At 41.0% G+C, this 20,223-nt stretch overlaps 2 protein-coding genes across 4 annotated transcripts in view; one reads left to right on the forward strand and one right to left on the reverse strand.

The window, feature by feature from the left end:
- The first annotated feature begins 127 nt into the window (after positions 1-127).
- On the forward strand, positions 128-3,541 carry LOC146305393 (uncharacterized). Of its 3 annotated transcripts, none has more exons than XM_084712912.1 (4): positions 128-281; positions 2,079-2,134; positions 2,334-2,693; positions 2,876-3,537. In XM_084712912.1, exons 2-4 carry the CDS (start codon positions 2,086-2,088, stop codon positions 3,067-3,069), a joined length of 603 nt encoding a protein of 200 aa, XP_084569038.1. In that variant the 5' UTR covers positions 128-281; positions 2,079-2,085; the 3' UTR covers positions 3,070-3,537. The 3 variants fall into 3 exon arrangements, with proteins under 3 accessions (XP_084569038.1, XP_084569037.1, XP_084569036.1); XM_084712911.1 differs by lacking the exon at positions 128-281 and adding an exon at positions 1,006-1,307 and having other exon boundaries at positions 2,879-3,541; XM_084712910.1 differs by lacking the exon at positions 128-281 and adding an exon at positions 1,020-1,307 and having other exon boundaries at positions 2,876-3,538.
- Positions 3,542-6,629: 3,088 nt separating this feature from the next.
- Positions 6,630-20,223, reverse strand: part of col4a5 (collagen, type IV, alpha 5 (Alport syndrome)) — a 51,937-nt gene continuing 38,343 nt past the window's right edge. Inside the window, exons 30-49 of the mRNA XM_084711538.1 lie at positions 18,693-18,860; positions 18,288-18,377; positions 17,762-17,908; positions 17,104-17,202; positions 16,918-17,007; positions 16,592-16,731; positions 16,380-16,506; positions 16,054-16,233; positions 15,883-15,933; positions 15,609-15,794; positions 11,677-11,810; positions 11,517-11,589; positions 11,324-11,395; positions 11,046-11,174; positions 10,709-10,807; positions 10,291-10,503; positions 10,022-10,199; positions 9,814-9,928; positions 9,211-9,383; positions 6,630-8,607 (exon numbers count right to left, since the gene is read on the reverse strand). Of these exons, the coding sequence (XP_084567664.1) occupies positions 8,526-8,607; positions 9,211-9,383; positions 9,814-9,928; positions 10,022-10,199; positions 10,291-10,503; positions 10,709-10,807; positions 11,046-11,174; positions 11,324-11,395; positions 11,517-11,589; positions 11,677-11,810; positions 15,609-15,794; positions 15,883-15,933; positions 16,054-16,233; positions 16,380-16,506; positions 16,592-16,731; positions 16,918-17,007; positions 17,104-17,202; positions 17,762-17,908; positions 18,288-18,377; positions 18,693-18,860 (2,546 nt within the window). The 3' untranslated portion in view covers positions 6,630-8,525. The remainder of the gene's footprint in view (positions 8,608-9,210; positions 9,384-9,813; positions 9,929-10,021; positions 10,200-10,290; positions 10,504-10,708; positions 10,808-11,045; positions 11,175-11,323; positions 11,396-11,516; positions 11,590-11,676; positions 11,811-15,608; positions 15,795-15,882; positions 15,934-16,053; positions 16,234-16,379; positions 16,507-16,591; positions 16,732-16,917; positions 17,008-17,103; positions 17,203-17,761; positions 17,909-18,287; positions 18,378-18,692; positions 18,861-20,223) is intronic.

A 20,223-nucleotide genomic window follows, 5' to 3' on the forward strand; every position in this document is an offset into this window, starting at 1 on the left:
CAAACTGAAAGTAAATCAGAGGAGCAGGAGGAGGAGCTGAAGGCACCGTGAGTCAGTAGAGAAGAATAAGAGGCTGGGTCAAGCACCGCGGAGCAAAAAACCATACGGAAGACACATGCACTGAAACACCAACAAAACCTGCGGTCTTTGACAATTACGGATTTTAACAGGACGCATGTTTCATTACTTCAACTCTCTGATTATCAGAATAATTCAGTCAAACGGCACATCTCTGTCTTCTTGTCCTGTTTTTTGGTCCTCATGTGACTGAAGACACTCAGGTAATGTCCATCGTCTGTTTAATGTTCTTATCATTCTATGAATCGTGTTGTGAAGATTTATTGAGTTTGAGTTTCAGGTCTTTTCCTTCACTTCAGGATGAGACAAAGTGTTGATGAATAATAATTTGTTCTGTTCACTCAGTAAAGAAACAATTCAACAACAGTTTAGATTGATGGAGTCACAGATAGATCATCATTTACTGTTTTACTACACAGATACAACTTAAAGAGCAACACATCAACCTAAAAACACAACAACGTGTTTATGTTCAGTTACAGTCTCATTTATATATGCAGGAAATATTTACGTTACAGGTTTATGTTTCAAACTATAAAACCACACGGTTTTGTTCCGTTGAGCGCTCGACTTCAGTTTTCACCAGCAGCGTTTCAGAAACGTTTCAGCAGCGCAGCGTTTTGCCCGTCTGATTATGTTTATTTGCTCTGATTTTGTTGATTCAGTCCTCTTTCCTTGCTCTTTGTGCTTCTACCATGGATGAGCAGGCTACGTCGTTAAATTGTTTATTTTCTGTCTGTCTTTATGATCGCGAGTCTGCACGGTCTGCAGGCGATTCTCCTCTGTTTTCCGCGCCTGACTTTCTGACTGTTTCACCTGCTCTGTGCCATGTGACGCGTCATCCGTCGAAAATAGACTCGCTGCTCAGTTCAGCTGCAGAGAAGCGGACTTCCGAGCTGCTTCTTGTGTTCATTACAGCATTGACTAGAATGGGAGCTATTCCTCTGCGTGCCGCGGCGTAAATTCGGGGTTAGACAGACCAACACAATATAAACTGCTGTGAGGTAATAAAGTGTTGTGTGGTCAGTGACCCAGGATCAGTCTGACAGGAACAGACAGTCAGGAGGAGGAAAGATCGGATTCATAGAAACTAATAGCAGAAAGATTTTGAGTCCTGCCGGCAGTAGGCGGAGCGTTTATCTCAAGTGCAGTGAAGTGCTGACAGGACTCGTTTACACAGAGTTTCCATCCTCCCTTGTGAAACCTGTGGTGTGTCTCTGTCTCCTGATGTGAGTGTAAAGGACATGTAATCTGTGTGTCTTGTGTTGTGAATAATTGTACATGAACAGATCTTGTTTCCTCCTCTGTTGTTCAGTTGCTCTCTGACAGATTGTTAGTTTAGTAACTTTTGTAAATGGAGCCTCTTTATCATCAGTGTTGTTCATGATCAGTTATTTTTGGTTATTTTGGATGATATAGTTTTACTGTTAATGTTCTCCAGAGGAACGTGAATATTACTGTTCTCAAAAGTGTGAATATTACTGTGTACTAATGCTGTATTGTTTTATTAGTGCAGAGTTGGACTGTTTATTATCATCCTGGTTATGACTGACTGTTATATTTCCTGTTTTCTATCATGGACCTGATGATTTATTTGAGACCACAGACACAAAGACAGACAGACAGACACCTTTTCACCATGAGTTTAGAAATAAACTGTCTGTACAAATCTGAAGCTACAAATCACAAATGAAGAAACTTAATTAGGTGTAAAACACGTCACACAGCAGCCTCTTCAGTTTATAATCCTACAATAAGATGATGTCAGCAGAAATGTTTTCCACACTCACTGAGTAACAGTGAAGAGTTCATGAGGTGAAGATTAAAGAAAAACACCTGAATATTTATTGTTTCTTCCTCAGTTGAAACTGGAAGCACCTTTTGACAGAAACACATTCAGATGTTCACATTACAGAAGACTGACTGTAGATTTTCTCTCTTTACACCTGTGATGAGTGAACTTTGATCACATGACTCTTCACCTGTGTCTCCTCTGACAGGGAGAAGATGATCTGCAGGATCCTGCTGCTCATCAAGCTGACCTCCTGTGTCTGTGGTTAGTTTACACCTTCACTTTATTATCCATCAAGACAAAAGACAACACACACTTTGACACTTGAGTCTTTAAATGTGTGAGGAGGAAGGTCTCTACAGCACTGAGAGCATCACTAAACTCTCCACACAAACATCTCTAGATGGAGTTTAAAGTTGTCAGTTTGTCTGCTCCTCACTTTCCCTCTCTGTCTCCTCAACAGGAACATTTGTAGTGAATGTGACACAGACGTCCTATCAGGCAGAGGAGAACCACAACATCACACTGGAATGGACGTTCACAACCACAACTGACACGTCGCTCCACTCTGTTTATATCTACTGTCACATGATAAATCCTCTCAAGAACCCAGGAGTGTTTCGTCTACATGAAGGTGTTGAGGTCTCAGAGTCTCAGGATGAACAGTTTGCAGGACGAGTCCAGTGGGACAAAGACGTCCTCAGAGAAGGACGAGTCAGACTTCATGTGTCCAGACTCAGGACTGAAGACTCGGGCCTGTATGTCTGTGAAGTGAAAACAAATGATGGTGTGAAGCTCCGTGGATGTTTTCTCAATGTCACTGGTGAGTTGATTCAGTAGTTTAGTAAAACCAGATTTCCATCTTAGAGCCGTGCTGCTAGTGTTGCTAAAACTGTCCATCATAATGACGTAGAGTCCAACAGTCGTCCTCCTAGAACCTTCAAACTGCTTGTTTTGTCCCACCAACAGTCCAAAACACTTGAGTCCATTTTCTGTCCTTTACAGCAGCTGCTGATGAGTCCAAACCTCAGAGACCAACAGTGAGTCCACAACCAGAGAGTCGGGGAAGGACGGTCCTCTATGTTGGACTGGGACTGACAGCAGCAGTTGTTGCTCTATTGATTGTCTCTGCAGTCATCAGAGTTTTGCTTCAACACCTGAATCATAAAACCAAGAAACAGACTGTCCAATGCTACTGATGATATGAACTATATATTTAATATTTATTTATTTTAAATGAAGTTCTTACAGCAGAAATAATTAATGTCAATATTAAAAATGCTTCCATTGTCTCAGATTTTCCACGTTTGATATCAGACTGTTACCATCAGCTCAGAAGTGTAAAAACAGACTGTAGCTGCCTCGACTCCATTCAACATCCTCCACTGTTGCGTCTCTAAAATGTCCCGGTTGTCTCTGTTTTCACTGTATGAAGAGTTTTTCAGAGGAATCATTCAGATTTATCTGTAAGTTGCTTCAGTCATTGATCACTCTGTTCTCCAGCAGCTCTTATCAATCATCAGTCTGACAAAATGTATCTGGAACCAACGAGACAACAGAATTATAAGAACTGCACCTTTAATTATTATATTTGACCCTAATGTCCACTGATGGACTGATGGACGTTGTTACACTGCACTTTATAATGTACATAATGTAAATAAATTCCTGTTTATATGAGAGAAGTTGTTCTGTCTCTTCTGTGTGTCTTTTAATATTTTCTCTTGCAGTATAATATTGACCCTACAGTTTTATACAATCACATCATATTTAATCTGTAATCATTACACACAATCAAACTGCTCCAAATATTAAATGTAGTAAATGTCTTACATGAAAAGTCTTACAAAGTATATCTGAATAAATGGTGTTTTAAAAAAATTGTATCTTATGTCTCATTCAGAAAATAAAGGCAGGATGTATTTTATTCATCAATAATGTTCACTGTCTGTTAGTAGTTGGAGAGAAGCTGCTTCTGAACCAACTGTACTTCAGTCAACATCACCAGAGTGAAACCAACAGGAGACCTCAGGACCAAGTAATACTTCAACCACTGATTCATTACTATAGTTCTGTGGCATGTACTCTCACAGCTCCACCTTCTCTTGACTGACGGTGGATTTCAGGTCTCACCTCTTTAAGAGTCCTTGTGGTGTTGTGTAACACACAATCTGCACAGTGGAGTTCTCTTTTTTAGAACCATGGTGAAACCACAAGTAAAACATGTGACATGCGGTTGCAAAACAGGACGCGAGTTTTTTCCCAGTTGTTGCTGTGCCCTTGCACATTTCCTCACAGCTCTACCTTCTCTTGACTGACGGTGGATTTCAGGTCTCACCTCCATCTTTATCTGACAGATCCACCTTAAAGACACAGTCGGTCAGTGACAGACACATGAAGCCTTATGAACCTTTGAGGCTTTATTTTATTTCAACTTAAAAAAAACTTTGAATCTTTGACTCTTGAGAGTCAACAAACACAGTTTCAGTCTCACGTGTGAACAATAAATGTCTAATATCCTGTGTGTTATATATCTGTAGACCTTTACCTTCAGTCAGAAATGCAGCATCACAGAAGTCAATAATGTTCATCATGTTACAGTAAAATAAACAGCCTGTGTGTTTGTCTACAAAGACTTTAAAGTATTTTTACAAACAGTTAATCAAACACAAATTACAATAAATGAGGGAATTAATTATGTTTTATTTTAGGTAAGTGTTTATGTTCATATTGATTAAACTCTAAATAGTTTTTTTTAGCAATATGCAACAAAATTTTGCTTAATTTTAAATCTGGATTTACTGATTTTAAACTTAGTTCAGCTGAACTCTGATTATAAATAATCAAGCCAGTCTTTGTGATTCAGCCTATAATAAGTTTTCTATGAAATATTTCCTCCTCAGATAAATGACAAACACTCTTTTCATGTTGTTTCCAGCAGACGTTGTCCAGCCCAAAGCTGTGAGAGCAGAAGCAGCAGCAGTGATCCGGTGAAGACTGGTCCTCTGTGTTGGACTGGGACTGTCAGCAGCAGCAGTACTGACTGTCTGTGGCTCTACTTTATCATGTGGGCCTCCTGCACTCCAGTCTACCTGAAGGGAAACCAGCTGAGTGCAGGGACACATCAATGACATGTTCCTCTGCTGCCCCCTGCTGTCTCTGAAGACAAACCACACTGACTCCTGAAGACACAACTGCTTCTTCAACTTCTGCAAAATGATTTGATTTATGCTTTTTTAGAATTTGATCTGTTCATTCAGTCCGTTAATATTTGTAAAGTCTAGAAGAGACACAGAATTAAATAATCTAATAACTGTTCATGTTAGTGGAGGCTGGAAGTTAGCTGCTGCCCCATAGAGCTCAGTTTACATTCATTTTATGGATTCATGCAACACTGAGCAACATTCATAGGAATGAACGCATCCACTTCTCTTAATACATCCATGATGTAGGATTGTTAAGATCAGACACATATTGAAGCTAATAAATACCTCAAATGAGATAATATGAGTTTGTTTTAAATTTTTAAATTACAAATAACTTTTATTTTAATTAAATACATTTTTCATTCCAGTATTTTGTATTTTGATACATTTGATGAACAAGTATTTGTATTTTGGAACAAGATAATTTCTGATGTATTTGTATTTTGTCTCTGTTTGGAGTCTGTTTGTATGTTATTATTTTTGATAAAGTTGAAGAAGCATCATTTGTGTGTGTGTGTGTGTGTGTGTGTGTGAGAGAGAGAGAGAGAGAGAGAGAGAGAGAGAGAGAGAGAGAGAGAGACTTCATGTCTTTAATGAAGAGTTAATGACTGTGCTTCTATTCAACAATAAAGAGGACTGTTTGGAAGTTTGCCTTGTTATTTCACAGCTTTCTTTGATCTCAGCACTACTCACTACATTTCAGAGCCTTTATTTTTTCACTTTTACTTGAGTAAAGAAGTTGAATCAATACTTTTACTTTTACTTTTACCAATTTTTTTTTATACCAATGTCTGAGAAAAGTTAACAAAAGCAGCTTCTCATTTCTGGAAGACGATAGTGGATTTTGTTGGCAAAAATTACGACCCTTGCAAGCAGATTTTGTAAGTGTAGCTGCTCATGTGAGCTAATGCTAATGCTAACTTCTTAAATGAGCTGATAAATCCTTCTCCAGCAGCTGTTTTAATATTTCCATCTGACACATTGTAAGAGACAAGATTGTGTCAACATCAATTTATCGATGAATCATTTCAGACATTTTTTTAATTTTAAGAAGCAAAAATTCTCTAATTTCATTTCCTCCTTAAATGTAAATATTGTCTGGTTCCTTTCTTCCTCTCTGACAGTGAGAATATTTTTTGAGTTGTGGATAAAACGAGACATTTGAGGACGTCACCTTGAGCTTCGCTCAACATTTTTTCACTATTTCCATTTTAGAAAATAATCGATCAATTGATCCATAATAAAAATAATTGTTAGCTGCAGCGGTAAAAACACTGTATTAGAATTGGATAATGTAATTCACTACATTGTTTAACAGAAATTGATCAAATAAAAATAAAGCGGTAAAAGCAAAATGTTGACACAGTAAAATCAGGTGAGATCTCTCTGTGTCAGGTGATCAGAGGCTGTGACTCAGATTTTTACTCCTGAATGTTTCTAGTGGAAATAATGTTGGAATAAAAACATTTAAAACGTGTGTGACGTTGCTCTTCGTCTGTAGGACTTTTGTCTCTTCTCTCTGGGTCATAATCACACATTTCCAGAAGACAACACTTTGGACATAGTATTTATTTCAGTCTTAAAAGTTTATAACAACTTCTGGATAACATAACATGAAAAATAAACAAAAAAAAAAAAAAAAAAAGAAAAAAAAAACAAATACACATTTTTAATCGCACCCCAAAATTAGAATTCATAAAAGCAGTCTTGAAAAAATAAAAATAACAATAAAATCACAGGAAAACATTTTTCCCCCCTTGAACAGCTCTTGTAGACTTACAGTACATCAGGAGTCTGTGCACCTGATGTGAGAGAAGCGTCACGTCAGGGACTTTAAACACCTGATTTCAATGTACAGACACTTAAACCTGCGTTTCAGCAGGCTCGAGTGTGAACACTTTAACCAATTTTGGATACAAATTCAAGCCAGCGAAAGTGGATTTAAAGGTTTTTGGGGTGCAAAATGGGCCCCAAAACCTCAGGCCTCTTTTTACAGCAAAGCCCAGCACCTGGAAATGTTAAAAAACACAAAACATATATCACGGTTTTCTAATCAAGGAGCCAAGATTTAATTCAAATCCTTTTTTTTTTTTGCACAAATATCTGTCACATTCCCCAATCATTAGACTACCTAAAAGCAAATCCCCTTTATTTCATTTCAACATTTATTAATTCTACAAATTGAATACAAAAGATTTAAGCGATTGGCATCGTTAATATCATACAAGACTGTTATGTTTCAGGGAAAATGGCTCTGTCTGTGCTCAGTAGTTAGCTTTATTTTTCGGTGAAATGCCTGACCCTTTGTGTTTGAAAACGTCGAACAATCTCCCCACAGCCGAATAAAGTTTATATACCTTTTATCCTCTTTTTTTCAAATATATATTTATTATATATAAAATACTGTTTCATTCATAAAAGCCTTACTTTGTACAATATCTGAGTCGATGTGTGTCAGTGAGCAATGATGTGAATGAGTGAGTGTATGTGTGTGTGTTTGTGTGTGAGCGCGTGAGTGTGTGAGCTAAAAAGAACCTGGAAAATCGTCTTATAACAAAGAACTGGTACAGGACCTAATACACTAAAAACAAAAGGTGTTTTACACAATATACACATTTAATTACTTACAAAAAAAAAAGTAAGAGAAAGAAGGTGTAGGCTGACGGTTAGAAGGCGGGCTACAGCAGGGTTAGTACCACCAAATGTAACGTTAAACGACAGAAAAAATGACGGAGAACGAGAGAGAAAGAGCGTGTGAATGAAGAGCTAGTAATAAAAAAAAAAGGCAGTCAGTCTCACTAAGGAAAGCTCATCGTCAGTGCATCTCTCATCTTGGATGTTCCGAAGTCAAAGTGCCGATTTGGTAACTGTGGAAACCATCCACTCCTCATCAATAAGGCCAAAAACAAAAAAAAAGAAGAAGAAGAAGAAGAAGAAGAAGAAGAGCATTTCTGTCTCGAAATGGATGCACAGTATCACATTTTGTTGCACCAACGTCAAAAGTGATTTTTTTTTTTTTAAAAAAAAAGAGAAAGGAAACGACGATCCTTTTGGGAAAGGAGGGAAAAGAAATGAAAAATGCACTTTTGTTGTCACACATCCATCATGGCACCATGTAGTGGATATTTTTCTGCTTTCATTTTGAGGTACTTCTTAAGAAAAACAAAGACTAAATGTAAGATTTATTTTCGTCAGTTTTTTCTTTTTTTTTTTTTTAAGCTGTGTTGCACAGTAGCACCATTGTTTTAGTTGTAATGTTTGTTTGTTTGCTTGTTTTTTTTTTTTTCCCGGAAGACAATGCACCATCAGAATTCCACCTTGTCACCACGACGACGGCCTATCCGTCGCTGTGACCACCACCCCCCTACTTGTCCCCCGTCATCCAATCATCTCTTGTTTATTGATCAGGCGTCCCCGGCGACGGTGGGTTGGCTCGTTGCCGTGTGCCGTTACGTCCTCTTCATGCAGACCACGCAACGGCTGACGCGTGTCCGTAGATTACCCGCCTTGAGAGTCTCTGACTGGGGCTTCCTGTGAAGACCAAAGGTCAAGGTGGTTAAGAAGGGTTCATGTGAACAAAAATATAAATGCACATTTTCTCGAGTTAAAGGAAAAGACCTCAGACTTCTTTTATGCACATAAAAGGTTAATTTCTCTCAAAATTCGTTCACTAAATTTGCTTCCTTTTAGTGCTCATGTTAATCAAAAGGGCTGAAGACATAGAAGGGCTTTTCACACTGCATATTTTCAGTCCAGGACTATCTTTAGCCCTGGACTAAGAGACAGTAAATGTTTCTGGTGCATTCAGCCAGCGTGAACACAGATTCTGACTAATTTGTGAACTAAATTTAAGTGAAATAAACCTTTTTTGTGCACAGAAGTCTTAGATCTTTTACTTCGACTCATGAAAAGAGTATATAATGTTTATTGTGCATTTTTTGGCAGTTATGCTTGGAAATAAATGTCACAAACTAAGTCTGTTCCATTTTATAATGAATATATAAACCTTCTTTATGTTATTGTCAAAACGAATGCATCTCCTCTGTCTTTCTTATCTAATCAGTTTGGGCTTCTTGCTAAAAAGCATCCTGACCTGCTAACTTTAAACCACGCCGCTGGCACGTGTTCACGTACCTGAACATCTCGCTGGGTTCTACAGTGGCCAGCCAGAAGCTGTAGGAGTTGCCGTAGTAGTTGCACGTCCCTCTGCCGTGGCACTCTATGAAGGGAGCGCTGCGGAACTCCTCCAGGCAGGAGCCGGGGGAGGCCAGGGCCTGACCGGAGCCCTCTGCACCCGCGCTAGTGTGCTGCACAGGGAAGGGGAGACCGGTTATGCATTGCACTCCATAGATGAGATAAGATTACAGTTCAGGTTGACTGTCCTGGATGACTTTATAGAAGTTAGCATGCATTAGTTTGTTCTGCCAAACCGTGTTGAACATCCTGGCAATTCAACAGAAAGTCCATATTAAAAAAAAGAAACAAATAGTCACAACAACAACAGCCAAGTCTGATTCAAAGTAGGAAAGAGTGCAGAGATCAAGACTTAGGACATTTTTTGGTTCTTCAAAGGCCTGCTGGAGAGTTTAGATTTATGGCTAAGCTAGCATTAGCTTTAGGGTTAAAGTTAGGGTAAAAGTTGGGTTGAGGGTATAGTTGTGATGGTTGCTCTCAGGTTTAGGAGGTGAAGAATTCATTTTGTAAACACTGTTGGGGTGTACAGGTGTAATTTCCTACCATCATGAAGGAGTATCCAATCCACAGAGCTTCCCAGTTTGAAGGGCAAGTTGGAATCGTGATGGTCTGACTGTGGACTGCGATCACCATAGCTGGAGCTTCACACACTGCGCATCTAAACACACACACAGAAATGTAACGTTAAACACCTTGCTTCATCCCACATCTGTTACTCCTCACTTTCTTCTTCTCCTCTCCTCAGCCCCACCTGCTGATGTAGGGCTTGATATTCTCTCCAGTGATGGGGGACATGGACATGGGCATGGGCTCAGGCGTGGACAGCCAGTAGGAGTAGTCGTTGCGGGAGGCGAAGTTGCAGACGTTGTTGATGTTGCAGAACATGAAGGGCATGGTGCTGAACCTGCGCAGACAGCTGCCGGCTGAGCCTGAAAGTGATTTTGATCAAATAAAAACATTTAGGTTTAATGCAACTTCCTGATAAAAATGAAGGCTTAGCGAAACAAAAGTCCTTCGTACCGAGGTCCTGTCCGTGTGCCCTCTCGTTGCCCTGCACGTACAGCAGGGAGTAGCCGTCGTAGATGAGGCTAGTTCCTTCGGGACAGTAAGGCACTTCCTGACCCTGGCTGTGTCGGGTGATGAGGAAGCCGTGGGGTGCAGACACTGTTCCTGGAAGACCAGGAGGACCCTGTGGACCATCTGAACCAGGAGGACCAGGGTAACCACGCTGACCTAAGAGCAGAGGAAGAATATTATAGAAATGGAAAGCTGTTATGTTTCTAGTTTTGCAAATTATTAGACCAACTTTAGGCAAGAGGAAAAGTTAAACCACTAGGTGGCAGCAAAATCAGCCTTATGTCATCATTTGTTACTACATACAAATAATTGCTTCTGTTTATTTTTTGGCATGTTGGTGTCCGATTCTCGTTTCACTCACCAGTCTGGCCAGCAGGTCCGTTGTCTCCCTTCCTGCCAGGTGGACCGCTGAAGCCAGGAGGACCATCCGGACCAGCATCTCCAGGGTCACCAGATGGACCTGAGAGCAGCAAAAGAGACGAGTCCTCTTTGTGAGATGGGCAAACTGTATCTGATGCTGGAACTACTTCAATTTCAAAAAGGTTAGACACGGATATCAATAGCTTGTCCCTCTATACAACAAGAGATGAGTGTCCTGGTCTACTCAACCCAGATCATCCATACAAAGTTTGCCTGAATCCTGGGTGTCATGATTGACGACCAACTAACCTTCAAGGCCCATGACCACATTTACCCACCTGGAAGTCCGTCACGTCCAGGACTACCGGGTGATCCACGACCACCAGGCTGGCCTGGAGGACCAGGGGGTCCTCGCTCTCCTTTCACCACGATGGGAGCTGGAGGTATACCGGGGTCACCGGGAGGGCCTAGAGGTCAGAATTAAGATAATTTAAAGATAACGTCAGTGCCAAAGACAGGAAATTACATCTTTGAAGACTTAAACTGATACTGACATGATCATCAGTAGCTCCGATCACACTTTACTATAACTACAAAGGTAAATGTGTTCACCTACCAGTGGGTCCGATATCTCCAGGATCACCAGGAAGACCATTGCCTCCAGGAAGTCCTGGGTCTCCCTTTGGTCCTGGCAAAAATACAAATAAAACAAATCTTTGGGCTTTGCTAACGATGAACGTATAACATCAAAATACATTTTTTGATAGTAGGAAGAATGAGAAAAAGCTGTTATGATATTGTGGACTGACCAGGGAATCCAGGAACGCCAGGCAGACCGATATCTCCCTTCACACCAGGACCGCCGGGAAGACCAGAGGGACCCTGGTAAAAAAAAGACGTCCCGACAGTTAAATCTCAATTCCTTTGACCGTCCAGAAAAATTGATCAAATCTGACAAAATGATCTTACCGGGAATCCGGGGCTACCAAGATCTCCCTTCTGTCCAGGGAAGCCAGGCTGGCCAGGAGCGCCGGGAATACCTTTCTCTCCCTTAATGCCGCCACTTCCTGGGGGCCCGCGGGGACCCTCTGGTCCAGGTCCACCTTCACACGCAGACATCAAGAGTCAAAGATCAGGTACAGAATGATAGAGGAACAACACCACACCTTTTTCTCATTATATTCTCACCAGGGCTGGGATCAGTTTGGTTTCCTTTCATCAGTTTTTACTAAAAAAAAAAAGAACTTTTGTTGCAGTCTAATGGCTGCCATTCCTACCTTGTCTAAATTTAGTTTTACAACTGAAAAAGATGTTGTAAATCAGATTCTCGCTTCATGTTTTTAATGGTACAAATGGAAACTGAACTGAGCCCTTTTCTGTTATAATGCATCCAGGACAGAAATAAATAAATAAGCAAATACAGGCTGCACTGACGTTACATCATTTACTGCATTAAATCTACATTTTTTATGTTAAATAATCATACCACATAACAAACAAAGGAATATCTTGGATGTCAGCTTTTTCTCGACATAGCATTAAACTTAATATCTCAAATTTTGCGTAACTGATAAGAAAAACACACATTTATTCCGCTAAAAGAGAAATGAGGAAAGGTAAAACAAAACACAAGAACATCAGAGTGGAGCTCTTCGTGTGAGGATGACCTGCTACAACAGTGACACAACGGGGTAAATGTGTACATGTTTTGTTTTATGTGTGTGTTTGCTGTGTCCAGCTTGTCCTGTGGGTAAAGAAAGCAAATTAGCATGAGATACAAAACCTGCTTTTTATTTATATACCACAGCACGTATCAAAACCATCAAACCACTGGGGTCTAACCTGGAGGACCTAGGGTTCCCAGAATTCCCAAGCAAAGCGGAGCCGGGTTGATGGCACAGGGCAAAAAAGAAGAGGAGGTTTAGACAGAAGCAAGCATCAGCACAGAAACACAGTCAGACTGACCAGAAATATTTTGTCTTTATGTGACTAAGAAGGCAACTGGACAAAAGAATTAATGGCTATTTGTTTTTTTATTCCTCATAGTTTTTTTTAAGGTTAATTTAACAGTGTTGGTCAGCTGGTGAAATTCTACATAGCACAAATCAATGTCAAAGTCTTTATTTTTTTTATTACAAACGGGGCTAACTGTACTGTAAGAATATAGGGAGCATATTTTGATACTTTACTCTAACATCTTTATTTAAGATTTCAGGGGCAGCATATTTCAATAGACCAATATTCTTCATCGGATAATTCTCCAACTACAGAATCATTTTATATTATGCACTATTCAGTCCATGTGTACTGTAAGAAGAAGGGAAGCATGTTGAAATACTCTATTAACTGTTAACTAGCACAGCTCGATAGGTAGCACTTATCAGAACACCGGTAAGCAATCCACCTTGGTACTGTACTCCCTGTCATCAAACTGGCCTGGCCTTGACCTGGGCGGGACCAAGAGGTGGCGCTCTGCAGCGAGCTGGGAGGAGACGTAGGAATTTGGGATATACTGCTGACTGCTACAGCAAAACTTTTAAACTGCAATATGTTCCAACTATAATAGTCTCCAAATATGCAAAAACAAATTTCAGTAAAATCCAGCAGAACTGGACTCACAGTACGTGACATAAACTTAAAACAGTGATTTCATGTTTCAGGTGAGTTAGTTATGTGTCGTGTTTTACACATTCTGCATGTTAGATTTATACTTGACAGTACAAGTGATCCAAATAACATGCTAATTGTGCAAGAAGGTATCTTTTTTTTTTCAATTATGCAAAGATTTCTTTTAATAAAAGGGTGCTTACTTGTTAAAGGTGCATTATACTACCATCAGTGTCATCAGTGTGCAAAGAAAGTGGAAAAAAGAGAGTGATTAGGAAGAAGTAAAGTCGGAAATAAAGAAAATGCAGTGATTTTTTTCGAAAGGTGAAATTTGTTCCTGCTAGATCAGAAAGTGGTGTTAAACTCGGTTGGTCGGTGGTGCTGTAAGGAACGTGCAGAAGGAGTCTGGATGCCGTTGATCTGACCTGCGGGACCTGCGGCGGGCCGGACACACGTGTCATCGCATGAGGAGGCGGGGCCGCACCACAGTGGGTGGGGCCAGGCCACAGGAAACAAGGGGGTAAAATGTCATAGCTTCATTTTGGCACTTTGACACCCAGAAAAACACTTGAGCGCTTGTTTTTTTTTATAACTAGCCTAACACAGTGCTGAACAGGAAATCATACTGTTGAAGCTTGAATAGTGTGTGTTGAATTATGTGAGAAAACATCAGTCTAATTTATTTTTATTTTTTTACTTTCTTTCAAATGGAATTAAAACATCTTTTAAAAATTTTTTTCAATTTATTCTTTATGAAATCACATTATAATGACTGTCATAATAGAAATTCTACATAAGACATATCTTACATTATATCTTGAGATGATATAAATTAACTAGTTATCACAAAAAAAAAACTTTAAAATAAAAAATTACATTAAAAAAAATTGCAAGCTTGGCCATTTTGCGCTTCTAAAGTACTACAACGACGTGTTCTTTGCACTTGTTTGTATCAGGCCTTGTGTGTTTTCCTCAGGTGTGAATCAGTGTCTCTTTCCAGCATTGTGTTTGGCTTGTTCTCAGTGTGTGTTGTGTCCATGCAGATGACTGATCGGTGGGACAAAACACGCTCAGGACAGCAGAGACAGACACAAACCCCACAACTCTCAACTTGGTGGAAATTCATACACTGAAACAAGTCATAAATATTAACCTAAAAAAACTTTATGATTTTCTTTTTTTTCTGTTTCTTTTCTTTTATGGTTATTTCAGAGAGTTGTTTTTAGTTTGTCCCAGGCTCGGCTGTTTCACACCAACATTTCTTAACAATGATCAACCACAAACACCGGACGCACACGTTTTGTTGCAGACACACACACACACGTACACACACAGTGCTTCAGGGCTGTGGAGAGATGGATAGATTACAGCTTCCCCCATCATGGGATCAGGAGACGAGGGCAAGGGAGTGAGGAGACACAAGGAGGGATGAATTGGTGGGGAAAAAAAATGGATGATGAAACAGACAAAGTGGAATAAACACATGCTTTTTTGGGGGGGCGTGGCCAAACCCCGGTGACAAACAATGATTGGTGTGTGAGGAGCACCCCGACGCTTCCTGGTGAAAAGGGGCAGGTGGAACAAAAACTTACAACATCCATGCTCAGTGTTCTGGACAATGACTGGACAGGTGGTGCTCAAACAGTGAGGTGGATCTTATTTATGCCATCGGTGGCGATTGGTGCAACAACGTCCCATGCAAATCAGCTGACATGGAGATGAAAGCATTCACTTTCAAAGTGACCTTTCTGCCATTTGCTGCCTGGTTTTTGCTGTTTTAGTGAGCTGAATGACTACAACTCCCAGTATCCATCATTCATCAGTGCTGTCTTTTCTTTAGTTTGCACCTATAATGTCTGTGCTGTAAATTCGTGTTTTTTTTTGTTTGTTTTTTTTAACTACAAGTTGCATTTTCCAAAGTATGTTGTTTTTTCGTTTGCCAACAGTTTTAACTAATTATTACGCATAATTAAAAAAATGTTTTTGAGAACAACACTTTCTCTCAATAGATAACCAATCAGTGAACACTTTAACCTTAAAGTTACATTATGTTGTAGAACTTAGTAGAACTCCAATTGTTCTCCAGTATTACTATATATGCCAATATTTAGGTGGGTTTGGTCAGACGACTATTTTAACCATTTATTTATGACTTTTAGATTAGTTTAAAAAAAAAAAGACTTAATCTAGGTCCAAAGGAATCGGAATCAAAAAACGATCCGAAAAGACCCGAAAACCAGGCAGCAACTTCTGGCGGTACCCGTGGTGACACAAACTGAATCCAAGTGCTTTACCTGCTCTTCCTGGTGGTCCAGGGGGTCCTTGGAGTCCTTTGGGGCCCTGCAGAGCCAGTCCAGGAGCCCCAGGAGGGCCGATGTTGCCAGCAGGACCAGGAGAGCCGGGGAAACCAGCATCTCCTTTCGGGCCGGGGAAACCAGGACTGCCAGATGGACCAGGAAGACCGGGGTCTCCCTTTGCACCTGAGCACATAGTGAGAGATAAAGTAGAGAGTATGTTACATCATGATGATGTTATATCAGGGCCAAGACAAGAATCACAGTTACTCACCTGGCAACCCTGGCAGTCCAGCCGGACCGGGACCACCATAACCGGGAAGACCTGTAGTAGAACCGAATCAGAAGAGAAGTGAATCAATCTGCAGAACACTACAAGGATAGTCAAACAACAGCAACCAAACGCATATCGTCCTTTTGAATATATGGTAAAGTAGGGACTCACCTGGCTCTCCTTTGACTCCAGCTGGTCCTGGGATCCCATCCCGACCTGCCTGACCCTTCTCTCCCGGCAACCCTGGTCCTCCCGGTCGGCCAGACTCTCCTGGTCTACCGGGAGCTCCAGTGAGACCTGGGGCACCGGGCCCGCCGTCAAGACCCTTAGGACCGGGGACACCAGGTGCACCTGACAGGAGAGGCGCATGGAGGAAATGGACGGCACATCAGCTAATGCGAGAAGCAGGATTGTGAAGAATATATGTGCTTCACTGCCTGCTTTTATGAGTTCCGAGGGTCTTTCCTAAACCTGCTACAGTCAAACTTCAGATTTACCTTGGAATCCTGGGAGGCCGGGGTCACCTTTGGAACCTGGCCCTCCTGGTAAACCTGGGAGACCGGGTGATCCTGGAGTTCCTTTAAGTCCTGGACTTCCTGGGAAGCCTGGCTGGCCTGGTTCACCCTGTGAGAGACATTAATAAATCCAAGTTTAAACCTTACTTGGCATTTTGAATAAGCTAGAAAACTTCAGTGACTGCGTCCTGTACCTTGAGTCCGGGTTGTCCGGGTAGTCCAACTCCAGCAGAGCCTGGCTCACCTTTGGCTCCAGGGAAACCAGGTCCTCCTGGCTGTCCTGGCAATCCCGACCTACCTGGCTGACCTGGTAGACCCTTCTGCCCTGATGGTCCTGTGACATAATCAAAGTGGGACATCAGCATTTATGACAAAGGAATTAGGTGTTGCTTTAGTCGCTTATGTCGACTAGAAGGCAAATATAATAACCAACGCCAAGATTGATGTTATCATATAAGTATTTCAGTATTTAATTCTGATTTTTGGACTTGACAGAGAGATATGAGACATTCAAACCCACCTGGGAATCCCATTTCTCCCATGGCACCCTTTGCTCCTGGCCCTCCAGGACCACCTGGGCCTCCTGGGATGCCAGGATCTCCCTTAGGACCTGCAGTACAATAGAAACATTAGAAATCTATTTGCCTAAGTGTGTTTATATGTATGTTTGGTTGTCTGTGTGTTTTAAGGTAAACCCGCACTGTACCTTGTGGTCCGGGGAGTCCGGGGCGACCATCTGATCCTGGCAGTCCGGGGTCACCAGGGAGACCAGAGATGCCTTTCTGACCTGGAAGACCTGGTGCACCTGTATATTAGAAAACACACACAAATTAATAATGTTAATTGAATAATACAGTGAATATTAATTGACCCTTCTTTAATCCGCTCTTTTTGCTCTTTGCTTCAATTACAGAACAAACTTGGTACTCGGTTTAACCTATTTCCTGTACTTAGATATTTTTAGATAAGATTAAAAGATGTTACTGGGGGACCTGTAAAACTGACATATACAGAACACATACTTAAGATGTGACTATGCCCAGTAGGAGATATATTAATTTTCAACACAGCTGGAGTTGGTTCAAATTGGTTCAAACTCACAAACAAACAACTCGCAAACAATTCTTTTGCTTCTGGATTTTTTTTAACAACTTGTACAAACCTCTGTCAGATGAAGGATTAATGAGTCGAGCAGACTAGACTAAAATATTCAATTAATCAACCCCTCTAAACCTGCAGTCTCTGATATTAAGGGATAGAGGGGAGGGATGGCAGGTTTTAAAATGTGGAATATTTTGTCATCTCATACTTTCTGAGAAAAACTGCCAAAGACAAAATGAAAATCAAGGTGTTTATAGCTGTACCTGGTAGTCCAGGATCTCCTTTGGCTCCCTTTGTGGCCTGTGGTGGCAGGGTGGCTCCAGGGGGTCCCTGGATACCGGGTTCGCCTCTCTCTCCTTTAGCGCCTTGAAGACCTGGTGCACCGTCTCTGCCTGGGAATCCAGATTCACCTGGAGAAGAGAACGTAAGAATCAGAGATCTTTATCACGGTCACTGGCAACATCCTTTGTTTCTTTCTATTTTTTATTACATCAACAACAGAAGTATCATGAAAATATCACAAATTATTCCTTTAGAATGCATGTTTTTTTTATATGCTTTGAGCTTATGCTTTGGAGGGAATTTAACATTAATCTTAAGTTTGCAATACTTCATTAAGAGAAAGATGCATTTATATAGTTCTATGCATTAAGAGAATAATATTAGACTCAAAGACGGTTTGTTCATTTTTCCGTGCCATCCAGTTGGTGTTGGCTGCCTGTCGTCTGTCCTGGGACAAACTGTGTGTGATATCTGTAAGAGTAATGAGCATGGAGTTTATGTGAATACCTTTAGCTCCAGGACCACCAGGTCCTCCTGGGCCTCCTGGCCCTCCACCAGGTCCTGGAGGTCCCATGGGACCCATGTCTCCTTTCTGACCTGTAGACAGTCAGGTATTAGAGAGGAGCAGACAGAAGTTAGAGCAGCAAATAAATAAAAAAGTCAGTTTAAAATATTAAATTACACAGTCTATCATCCACTCTGCTAAAGCAAGATGATCATATAGGCCTAACTATTGGGAAAAACATTTTCATGTTTCAAATTTTTAAAACCAATTAAAGGAAACGTTTGTTAAGCTTCTACAGGAGGACGCAGTAATCTCTGAGCCTGTCACACCTTTAGCTAGTCTGTAGTAGTTATGCTTACCTTACTAAGTCAAACCTATAGATTAATGATGTTAGCATTTTATTTTACCTGGCAATCCAGGGAGGCCATCCCGTCCAGGTCCTCCAGGAGGTCCTGGGGTTCCGATTGGTCCTGGGGAACCTGGGAAACCAGGACTTCCTCTTTCTCCGGGTGAACCTGGGATATCTAGACCTGGAGGGCCGGGGTCTCCCTTCTCTCCATTTCCTCCAGGGAATCCTGTTATGATAATGTCAAGATTTTGTTGTTCAGATACAGGAAATAGAGTGTAACTCAACCTGTCCTGGCAATGAACAAAGACAAAATGAATCTTTTTTTAATGAATTCTGTCTGGACTTTATTCCCCTCGACATGAGCTCGCAACAAAATTAGATGCAGGTCTCGAGACACAAGTCCAACGCAGTCAAGATGCAGGTGATTGCAAAAGGCAAAGCAGCAAATCATTAAACACAAAACAAAACTTATGCACCTAAAATATAACCCCACTTCAAATAATCTGAACTATCCCTTTAATATCTCAAATGACATTTAATGCGTATTTGAAAGTACAAAACAATCAGAGATTGTCACGAGTCATATGTGTCACCATTAAATGGTGATCAACCAGCACCAGTACTGGGTTACAATACCTTTCTCGCCTTGGTGTCAGAGCGTCGCAGGTAAGGGAGGCGCGTTTTTCAAAGCACAGGGGAGGGCGGAGCGTTGGATTAAGCCGAAGATGAGATGAGGAGAACAGAGTATAATAATGCATTAAATGCATTAAAACACAGATATGAAGCCGGTTTTCAAACACTCTGAATATGCACCAAAACTTTCTGTCATCAGGAACACTGACCAGAAGCAACTGATGCACGCTGAGTGTTTGAAAACTTAGATATGGGAACTTGGATATGGGTTAGTTTGTTTTTTGTGAACATTCGAAGGAAAAGTGGCGTGAGGTTAAAGTGGCGTGAGAAGAGACTGACGCCGGTGAACCGAAACTCTGTGAGGTTAGTTTACGATCGGTGCGCTCGCGAAGAAAGAGCCTTGAGTGATGTTAAAACGGTGAGGCCTGACGTGTGATATAGAAGCTGTACAAACAGCGTGTGGAAGATGGTGATGCAGCCAAGGAAGGGTGCGAAAGCTGTGACATTTTTGGTGGCGTCTTAAGAACAAAATGGGCAAGAGGTGGAGAGACAAGATGAAGAAGCGAGGAAAATGGTGATACATATATATTTAAACAATCGGTACACACACCTTGATCACCAACCAAAAGGCTGACTGTGTTTTTCATTCAACCAGACAAACCCTCGACACTCAAGTCAGGTGCTCAGGTGCTTTGAGGTGCTCACATGGAAAGTGTGCAACACATAGTTTGAACCCCTTTACCAAAATTGACATCCAGACACTTTTACAAGCCCAAAACATGGACAAGAGAGTGGTCATGCACAGTCCGGAGTGTCACACAGACAAATTAACAAATATTTCAAAACACATAAACACATGCAAAAAATAAAACATAAGCACTTTGTGACTTGTGACACTCACTTTCAAACTAATGTTAACGAAAACTCAACATTTCCACCTGTTTCACAATAAAAGC

The sequence above is a fragment of the Lutjanus erythropterus genome, chromosome 23, assembly GCF_056507025.1.
Source record: "Lutjanus erythropterus isolate fLutEry1 chromosome 23, fLutEry1.hap2, whole genome shotgun sequence".
Taxonomy (NCBI): Eukaryota; Metazoa; Chordata; class Actinopteri; order Lutjaniformes; family Lutjanidae; genus Lutjanus; species Lutjanus erythropterus.

Coding starts and splice junctions, on each gene's coding strand:
- LOC146305393 (XM_084712910.1), top strand. Junction 2,135..2,333: donor GCTGACCTCCTGTGTCTGTG/GTTAGTTTACAC, acceptor TCTCCTCAACAG/GAACATTTGTAGTGAATGTG. Junction 2,694..2,875: donor ATGTTTTCTCAATGTCACTG/GTGAGTTGATTC, acceptor TGTCCTTTACAG/CAGCTGCTGATGAGTCCAAA.